The sequence below is a fragment of the Carya illinoinensis genome, chromosome 5 (assembly GCF_018687715.1).
Source record: "Carya illinoinensis cultivar Pawnee chromosome 5, C.illinoinensisPawnee_v1, whole genome shotgun sequence".
In the NCBI taxonomy this organism is placed as follows: domain Eukaryota; kingdom Viridiplantae; phylum Streptophyta; class Magnoliopsida; order Fagales; family Juglandaceae; genus Carya; species Carya illinoinensis.
Genome location: NC_056756.1, coordinates 6015624 through 6025986, shown reverse-complemented (window position 1 = coordinate 6025986; position 10363 = coordinate 6015624). Strand labels below are relative to the sequence as shown.

The 10363-nt window shown below is 37.2% G+C and overlaps 2 protein-coding genes across 2 annotated transcripts; one reads left to right on the top strand and one right to left on the bottom strand.

The window, feature by feature from the left end:
- Positions 1-873: 873 nt before the first annotated feature.
- LOC122310015 (protein FAR1-RELATED SEQUENCE 1-like) lies at positions 874-3373 on the bottom strand. Its single transcript, XM_043123905.1, has 5 exons — positions 3308-3373; positions 2725-3224; positions 2335-2473; positions 1080-2028; positions 874-965 (listed from the first exon to the last, which is right to left on the bottom strand). Exons 1-5 carry the CDS (start codon positions 3371-3373, stop codon positions 874-876), a joined length of 1746 nt encoding a protein of 581 aa, XP_042979839.1.
- A 4105-nt stretch (positions 3374-7478) lies between these two features.
- On the top strand, positions 7479-9063 carry LOC122309405 (probable carboxylesterase 5). Its single transcript, XM_043122886.1, has one exon. The coding sequence runs from the start codon at positions 7823-7825 to the stop codon at positions 8912-8914; it is 1092 nt and encodes a 363-aa protein (XP_042978820.1). The 5' UTR covers positions 7479-7822; the 3' UTR covers positions 8915-9063.
- Positions 9064-10363: the final 1300 nt, after the last annotated feature.

The following is a 10363-nucleotide window of genomic DNA, read 5'->3' as shown; positions in this document are numbered from 1 at the left end:
GAATGCTATATAATAATTATATTTTAATAAGAGCATGTGAAAATGTAAATATTTATTATAATAGATTTGTATTTTTCATAATGCACATGTGCCTCTTACTAGTAATTTTAAATATGGCCAAATAATCAAAATGAAATTAGATAAGAAAGTGTAGTAATCAAATTAAAGTTGCTTACTCTTTATAAACATTTGACTCAATAATTCTTTTGTGAACTTAATACATTATTATACTCAACATTATTCATTTGTCACGTTGTTATACATAAAGTAACAAAATATATTACTTATATGAAGTATAAAAAATAATACATATAAGTTTATAACACATAAAATATATACAATAAAAGAATATATGTAAGAGTATATATATAAATATTACGAGTATTGTGACGAGCTCAAAACGAGTCGAATCGAGTTTATACGAATATTGTTCACGAGCCTAAATCGAATCGAGTCGAGATTATACGAGTTTTGCTTGTTTAATATTCGAACCAATATTAGTGCTCATGAACAACTCATTTATTAAATGAACTGAGTCTGAGTCGAATTTATACGAGTCGACCTCGAATTGTTCACGAGCGGTTCTGTTCGTTTGTAGCCCTAGGACCAGTGATATATACTTCTGATGACCCAAATAAATTCCTACAGGTGTTCATGACTGGTGTATCTCCTTCATCTTGCTAAAAATAAGACAACCATTACTTATCTACTAATTCGAGAAATTAACTACCAACTTCTAACACACATAAACATCTTTAAAACAAATAAATGCACCTGTTTACGTTTCCCTTTGACTGGTGCTTTTTTTTATTTGGCTTTAACTTTTCGCATGTCAGTTTCCATCCTGAATGCTTTCCTCAAAGATGGAGGTCTTCATTTCCCTCTGACAATAAGTGGACTCTTGACTTGTTGTGAACTACCAACATGAACACTTGTGTCTAGTGAAATTGCACCAGTATTTGAACCTGATTGAATCAAAGATCAAACAACAAATTAAGGACTAGCTAAGGGTGACAATAAAATAAAATTAAGAACTTGCTAAGGGACTATAATATTCACAAACTTTGTCGCCTTCTAACCTGTTTGGGTCCAAGATTGGGGGTGTGGGTTCTCACGGTAGGAGTTAGTCATCTGGTGTATCCTTGTCTTTGCATCTTCAAATTGCTCATTCAAAGATGCTTCATAAATTATCATCTGATAACATATGTTTAACAAAATAGAGTATCTGTTGCCACCTATACTTTGATCCCCTACATCATAGCCCCGCTGGATTAACGTGTATCTCCTTTTGATGTCCTTCCTCCTTCGATCCAAAATGTACCGGTCTAGCAATGATTTTACACCATTAGATTTGAATATGGCCAAAATATGCCTACACAGTATACTCATCGTCTGAAATAACCCATATGAACACTTCACACTGCAGTCTTCCTTATTAAATGCCACTGAATAAGTAATCGGCTTAGTGAACTCTTCAACACGAACTTTATCTTCTACTAAATATGTTTTCATTACACCATCTAATCTAAGTAGAGATGAATCAAGATCGAGCACACCAATTACTTGCTGTTGAACTTCCCTAAATTTAGCGTTCGTGTACAACTCTTGAAATCTCTTTTCAATTGGAGATCTAGACACGTAGGGAATCGTGACGCTAAATGAGTGGAAGTCCGCACTCATTTTATTCTCAATCTTTTTCTTTAATGCACTGTCAAACTGGTCGACAAACTCCTTCAAGTTTGTCATCGCATGAACATAACCATCGAAAAAAGCATTCATACTCTCACTACGCTGGGTTGTACTCATTCCAGCCCAGAAGTACTCTTTAAGGAATACTGGTACCCAATGTTCACGGTTAACATATAAACTTTTCAACCAAACATTATCATGTAAGTCATATGTGTTAAGTAACCCATCCCAATATGTCTCAAACTCTTCAAAAGATTGAGTGTCGTACACACATTTCATCAGGTGATTTTTTAGTCCAGTTTTATAGGAAGCATATGACCCAAGCTTCTCGGGAACTTTCTTCAATATATGTCATAGGCAGAATCTATGTCTACTTTCTGAAAAGACAATAGCAATAGCATTTTTCATTGCTCTGTCTTGATCAATAATAATAGATTTTGGAGCTATACCATCCATACACTGCAACCAAGTTTGGAATAACCATGTAAAGGTCTCCATGTCCTCACTAGAAATCAAGCTCGTTCCCAATAAAATCGATTGCCCGTGATGGTTTACACCAACAAATGGTGCGAAGGGCATCCCATATCTATTTGTCAGGTATGTAGTGTTGAATGTCACTACATCACCAAAATACTGGTAGGCTACCCTACTACGTGGATCTGCCCAGAAAACATTCTTCAGCATCTCGTCATCGTCTAAATTCATCGATGCAAAAAATCCATTACTCTTGTATTGCATCCTCAAAAAATAATCTCTAAGTGCTCCAGTACCACCTGAGTACCACCTGCACCAAGTCGTAGATGTCATGCCTTATCAATGTAATTACGACAATCCTTCTCCAAAAATGGTAAGTTCTCGAAGCCACCTGCGCCAACGACAAGAGATCCAAAACTCTTATTCATTCGGATGCCAGCTAAGTCATTCGTGTCCAGGACTCTTTTTCTAGCCTCACTCACTTCTCTGTTACAATGAAAGAACTGAGATTTTTTTGGACTGAGGTCATGATTATGTTCATTGTGAACTGTTGTGATTCACATTTTTCCCTCTACTTTTAGGGTATTAATCTTTGCCTTACAATCATTTTTTCCTGTCGGACGTAGATTGGCGACATTGAAACTCTTATTCCGGGCCTTCCCACCACGGGCACAATCAAGAGTGACATATCTCATACTTTTATCCTCTCCCCTCTCACTCCTTTGTCTCGAAACCCCAAATCCACATCTTTTACCATATCCCTTATAATAACTCAGCAAATCTTCAAATGAATTAAACTCCATTCCCGACTGTGGCTCCTCAATCAAATCACCACCATCTATTTGTTCTTCATCTGGATTTGAGGTAGTGCCATCGTTGGGTGCTCGTGGATCTAATGCATCCTCTTTATTTTCCTCATAAACTCTAGTGGAGGTACATGCATCGGTCTCTCTGCGGTCGGGTGTATCATCTCTACCCTGGATTGCGCTCGTTGTGGAACTTGTAGCGATGTGTGGAGTTAGAGGTCTCATACCATATTGAAATGGGTAATAAGCATTTTCCTGAAAACAACAAAATTAAAATAATTAAACTTCCAACAAATGCAAACTTATAAATAAAAGACAAGTACGAAGTTGAAAAATACCTGAATGTTGGTTGAATATTGGTTGTCATCTGAATATGGTAGAAACGGTGGTGACCATGCAGGCATTGGTCTATAGTAGCCATGCATGTAACTTGGAAAGTTTACTAAACCAGTTTGATGGATGTCCTGACATTAAAATCATAATGATAATTAGCAAGAAGTTGATGATAAACATCGAGCACACCCTTTCTAAAGACTATTAAAAATTTCCAATTAACATATTGAGGTTGGGAGATTTGAGGTAGAGGGTGTTAGCGGAGATGGAAGTTGTTCCCCATTTTCCATGCCCTGTAATAGTGAAGGTCAGTCTTAGCATTTTCTTTTAGCTCTAACCAATACATAGTTAGCACTTCTTTTTCTTCATTTTTTCTGGAAACAATTAGTAAAATATTTACAAAAGGTAAATATTAGCATTGTCGTATTTCATGTAAAACACAATCGGGTGGGTCATGATGTAAAGAAGAAAATGAAAAGAGACATGAATCACACAAGTTCCCATACCCATAACGAGTCCAACCTACTCCTCAATGATCTCTATATGCATGTGTTTAATTACAAGATTATATGCATGACCTCTCGCTCGGTTTAAGGTCTAAAACATACTTAAATGAGGTTTCTATTTTTCTTTTCTATTTGAACTAAATTGGCTGCTTTTCTATTAACTAAATTTAATTATTTAATATTAAATACCAGCAAACAAACCCGATATATACAGGGTCTTGAAGATGCATTTTGTTGGGGTCTTGAAGCTACATTTTGATGTTTAAATACTCCAAAACAGACCCAAACTTACGGGGTCTCTTCAGATTTGCTGCATTTTGATGTTTAACTACCAACAAACAGAGGAAAACTTACCTTTTCAAAAGATGACCCAGACGAGACGAAGACCCAGAGCACCACGAAGACCCAAGCTTCAGACCACGATGCCAAATTTCTTTTGTCTTAGACCAGTTCCAACTTTCAGACCAAACCACACAAAATCTTTCTCACCAACGCACTGTTGTACACACAAATTTTCTTTGGGCGTGATGAGCTCAGTTGCAGAACGAATTTAGAAGCGGGAATGCACATTTCAAGCTATTATTTCTATTTCAGGTGTTTCTATTTCGGGTTCTTTCTATTTCAGGGGTAAAATAGGCTTTTCATTAGATGTGCAGCTCTAAACACGTGATTGCTAACTTGGCGACTATGCAGTGACTGCATTTGCCGACTGTCCGTAGCGCTATTGAAGAAATAATTGACACAACCTAATAAAAAGTCGACATGTCATATTCCTCATGCTATTAAAAATAAGAATAATTGTATAAATATCGTGTAGTCCTTTTAAAATAAAGTGGAGTTCATTATTAAAAAATATATTCATCATGTTATTTCTCGGCACTTGCGTATTCTATCACTATAAATATTATTTTTTTAAAATAAACCACACACAGAAGATTGGATCCAAAATTTAAGTAGGTACATGTCTTCCACCAAAATTGAAGTTATCCATGGTCTGTGACTTAAATGGAAGATAGAAATCAATTCATGTTTATGTTTTGTGATTTTTCAAGCTTAATAGATAGATTTATGAAAACTTATGAATATTGGGTGTTAACCCAGTCCCCCGAGTACAAATGAACCAACTCGACCTCGGCCTCATCAAAGCAGTCTGCATTTTTTCTTTAGGCCTAAGGCCACAGAAGTGAATCAGAGAAATCCCACCTCTTGATACTCTAGCCCTAAACACTATTTCAGTAAACAGCATCCTAAAAGTAACATTATTGGCAATGGCTTGCCATCTCTCTTTCACGATCCCTTTTCTTCTCTCTAAAAATGGATAAGAATATATAGATATAGAGAAAGTGAAAGAACCATGGGCGGTCAATAAACTAACTTGATAAAAATATATCGTTTTTGTCAGTCTGGATTGTTTAGTCGTGCCAAAACCGACGGTGGTTTCTTGTAGGATTCATTTTGGAAGTTCTCCAACTAGCGACCATTGCTCTCGATGTTTGGCGAGGTGAGATCTAATGAATGGTCATCATGGCAGCGACCACGAGTGCTCCACCAATTTCTCACGCCGTCGCCATCTAGTCTCGAAGGGTTGAGATTGGGAGCTTCCATAAAGTTCTTGACGATTTCGAACTGGTTAGGAGAAAGGAAATATAAAAGAAAGGAGTGGATGAAAACTGAGAAGAATAGTGGAACTTGCCAACTTGAATTAGAAGATTTAAATTCGGGCAGTTACACAGTGCAGCATGGGAATACTTTGAATTATGTTATTTGCTTATTTGTAATCACTTCATTCATTGGTGTAAAATGAAAAAGGCCACCCCATTCGATCGGAAGGTTTTCTCAAAAGGAAAATGCTTTTCTCATGGCTTTGTTTTAACATATTGGTCACTCCTCTATGCTTGTAGGAAAGGAAAATGCCAAAAAGACCAGAACTCGAAATGAAAGGATCTTGGCCTGCTCGACTCCCATAACCTAATTGTGGACTCCTTGACCGCATAACTGATGGTTAGACCTTTTGCTTTGTTCCTCTTCTCGATGGAGACTTCCTTAAATTGTAGAAACACATATTGCCGAAACATATAAATTTACGAAATGACGAACCACGTCAAATTGTATCAGTTTATGAAGTTATTTTTATATAATCATTTTTTACTAGAGTATTTCTCTTCCTCATTACCTCTGCAAATATCTCACAGCTTATAGCTATCATCACTAACCTCTTGGCCAAGTTTCTTCATGCCGACTATGAATGGACGCAAGAGTAAATCCGAAAGACAAACCAACCGAGGCTAGCACGTAATCTTGTATATGCATGACCAGTTTTGTTTGACTCACAAACCGGCCTGTGGGAAAGTTTTGCCAGCAACTGTGGGTACGCTAGAGTAATTGGGAGATTTCTGTCGACCAATGGTTGTGAAGCTGGAACTTAGGAGATGGATTAGATGATTATGGGAAACGTCATAAACGATGCAAAACGCAAACAATTTAAACTACATTTAGACGTCGAGATGAGCTCAAATGATCGTTAAATAATAATAAAAAAATATTAGATAGTAATGAAAAAATAGTAAATAATTTATAAACAATAGTGAATTAGTATCACTTACCAGTCACATCCCAGGCTTGATTTGGTTACATAAATTAAATCAAACATTACATCTTATATAATTATTATAATTTTTTAAAACTCATACATAAAATATAACAAATAATTTAAATTTTTTAAATCATAAAATAAAAATAATATTATAGAATAATGTTTTAATAATATTTTTAAAATTTTTAATATTGATCTAATCTCACTGTATAGATAACCAAAAGAGGCTAGTCTTGAAGAGATCAAGATGTGTTGGGTGATTGTGATAAGAAAAAATATAGTTACAAGTATAATTATGTATTAATCTGTATATTAATGTGATGTGATTGGTTAAAAAGTAGATTTTATTAAAAATAATATTAATTTAAATTTTAAATATGAATAAATCATTATTGATATATAAATTAGTGCGTGACTGTGATTGTATGTAACAAAATTCTTGAGATTATGTTTTCAAAGTTAATTGAGGAGTTCTATTCCGTACATCCACCCCATCACACACGTGACTGGTGTGTCCGGCGTGTTAAAATACAACGCAGTCCAGCAGAACTGTTCTCAATATAGATTTGGAAATCTCAAACATGTGCCCTGAATAATCAAACGGTTGAGATTCTCGAGAAAAACTTATCAAAAAAGATTCTCGAGAAATGAGTCCGGTCCAGTACGTTAGGATGCAGTAGAGTGACACAGCAGCACCTACGTGCAACACTTCGAATAGAATGGAGAACTAAATGCTAACAAATATGTGCTCTAATTCTGCTATTATATTGCTGTAAACGTGCATTATACATTAATCATTGAATTTTAGGTTTTGCTATTCATCATTTCTGCGTAACATCCGTCACATATTTTTTTAATTTTTTTTAATTTTATTATTTTAAAATTAATTAAATTTATCAATTCATTATCCATATATTATATATTTAATAAAATATATATATATATGATATATGGTATGCGATAATAATGAATAGAATTTTTTTAAAATTTTTTAATTTAAAAAAATAAATAAAAATTGATCCGGTAATAACAGTGTAATTAGAGTGAAGATGTAAATAATTTTGCAGCATGTGATTGCATGATGGCCCAATCTCTCTTTCTGTAACGGGTAAACCCTCGCCGCAGCCCTTGTCTTCTCCTCTTTCGGCTTCTTCTTTTCTCACTGCGTCAACCACAGACACGGATACACATCCTCAAAATCTTCAGCCCTCTGGTAATCTGGTTTGCGTAAATCAACTAGCAAGCTAGACAAATAATAACAGCTCCACCTAGCTGTAAAAAACAATATACGGACTGGTTGGAAGCAGATGGGCAATGCCAGCTAGTGCATTGTAGCCATTAAGATCTTTGACCCGATCTGTGTTTTCTTTTTCTACTCCCATGGATCAAGTCTCTCTAACTCTCTACAATCATTAACGATCATGAAGGTTTCCTTTTTCATCAACTCTTTAAAGCTTCTTCTTCCCCCCCGTCTTCCTCCCATACAATTTCTCTGTCGTCCTTTCTCTCTCTACCTTAACCGGGCCTCGACCTATGTTTATCGAAGGCCTCAGCTAGCCAAAATCCTCTTCCACCCTAATTTACCAGCATCTAACCCTTACTCTTCGCAGATGGACACTTTGAATGATGAAATAGCTCATGAATTCCGCTTCTTCCGAGTTTACAAAGATGGTCGCGTGGAGAAATTCCAGTCCACTCCCAAAATCCCTCCGTCCGATGACCCCGTCACCGGAGTGCGATCCAAAGACGTCGTAATGTCGTCCGAACCTCCTATATCCGCCCGTATTTTCCTACCCAAGATTAAAGATCCGACCCGGAAACTCCCTGTCCTGTTCTATATTCACGGTGGGGGCTTCTGCTTCCTATCTGCCTTCTCTCCACTCTTACATAACTATGTGAGCACGTTGGCAGCTGAATCCAACCTCATTGCTGTCTCGGTTGAGTACAGGTTAGCTCCAGAGCACCCAATCCCAGCTTGCTACGAGGATTCTTGGGCCGGATTCCAGTGGGTGGCGTCCCACGCTAACGGAAATGGACCTGAGTCGTGGTTAAATGATCACGCTGATTTCAACAGAGTTTTCCTCGCCGGGGACAGTGCCGGAGGCAACATGTCGCATAATTTGGCTGTTCGGGTCGGGTCGACCCATATACCAGATGTGAAGCTGCTCGGGGCCATCTTGGTGCACCCGTATTTTGGAGGTACGGACGATGATAAAATGTGGCTATACATGTGTCCGGAGAACAGCGGTCTGGACGATCCTAGGCTGAAACCGGCTGCAGAGGATCTGGAAAGGCTAGGGTGTGAGAGGCTATTGGTGTTTGTGGGTGGAAAGGACCATTTGAGAGAGGTGGGTTGGCGTTATTACAAGGAACTGAAGAAGAGTGGGTGGGGAGGTAGGGTTGAGATCGTAGAGAACGAAGCTGAAGACCATTGCTTTCATCTGGATGACATCAAGCAAGAGAAGGCGGTGGCTCTCATCAAACGCTTTGCATCCTTTATCAACCAAGAATGAGCCCGGGGAGTATTGGCTCGACTGATCTTAAGCCTTATCGAAAGGGCTCGACTGCTCTCAAACAATGTAAACTTTAATAGAGCAGAAATGTTTTAATTATAAATAAAGTTTATAAAAATAAATCTATAAATTTATATGGTTTGATATAATACGTTACATTATAAAAGAAAATATTTTTTGCAATCGCGTGGGGGAGCCGTCACGTAGTCGATGCCAACGTGGCATAAATGAAACGGTTCGTTTCATTCAATTCAAATTTGTGTTTACGTTTTATACCTCAATTTTTTTGCTTCTTACTTCTCTCGTGTTTTACACTTCCATTTCTTTCTTTCTTCCCCTCTCTATGATGAAAATTTTTTTGAGAGAGAGGGGATTCCGGCATTCTTGTATTTTTCTTTTTCTTAGCTTGCATTCTTGTATTTGAGATTAAGCAACTAGTGCGCCAAGAGAATAAAAGATTAAGCAACTATTAATCAGCAAATCGATGCATTTTTTAATCTTGTAACTTCTATATATTTGTGGAGACAACCAACTTGTGCTTCACTTCTGCAAAACCCTTTTGTCAACTTTAGACAATCTCAAAGGAATCCATGCCATTTAAATAGGAAAAAGGAAATGAAAAATTCCTGTAGATTGGAGAATGGTTGATGATAATTTCGGGACTAGAAATGAAAAACAATCCAACATAATTGATTTGTACCTAGTGTAACTTGAAATCAAGCTCCTTGATAGACAACATCAAAATGCATTTTTTCTCGAATGAATAATGTTAAAATGCTTCCCACTTGAGAAAGGAAAAGAGAGAAACAACAATAAACAATTCCATTTCTCAGATACAAGCTTCCTGTTCGGGACAAACCTGGAAACTCGGCGATTATTGGCTTTGTGTGATGATCGTTACATACAACCACGACTTCCAACACCTCATCTTCTTCTGACTCACCTACCTTCCCAAGTCCTCCACTCGTGACTCACTCCATTAACTTGTTCAACCTATACCACTTTGTGCTCTAACCGTATCAACTCAACTAACCAGAAATCTTGAGCGAAATCTTCTAGGTACCAAAGCACCTCTCGATGATCCAGAAATTCCATTGGGTCCCCACCCTGTTTTTTCAGAAACAGGTAATCCAAAAAGCCCATGAAGGTTGACTCGGAGCAAGCTGTACATGCTATTATGAACAATCTTGCGATACAGGACAAGACCCAATGGGTTGGTTTCTACACATGGGTCATAAACCTAGGTGCCACCGAGCCTACTACTATTCTCGAAGAAGATGATCCAGTGGCCTTCTCTTTTAAGTCCACGAGTGGCGAGTAAGTCGGTCATGCCAACTCTGATCACTTCTACTTTTAAGGATTGTTCTTTCATTGGGAATTTGCAATATACAAGACACTATTAATAATGTCTTGTATATTGCAAATTCCCTATTGCAAATTCCCAATATA

Bases quoted from the DNA above. Each gene is read 5' to 3' on its own strand.
- LOC122309405 (XM_043122886.1), top strand. From the start codon at position 7,823: ATGAAGGTTTCCTTTTTCATCAACTCTTTAAAGCTTCTTCTTCCCCCC.
- LOC122310015 (XM_043123905.1), bottom strand. From the start codon at position 3,373: ATGCCTGCATGGTCACCACCGTTTCTACCATATTCAGATGACAACCAA. The intron at 2,474-2,724 runs GTGAATCACAAC...GACTTGGTGCAG, and splicing joins CTAAAAGTAGAGGGAAAAAT to GTGGTACTCAGGTGGTACTG. The intron at 966-1,079 runs GTTAGAAGGCGA...TGATTCAATCAG, and splicing joins CCAATCTTGGACCCAAACAG to GTTCAAATACTGGTGCAATT.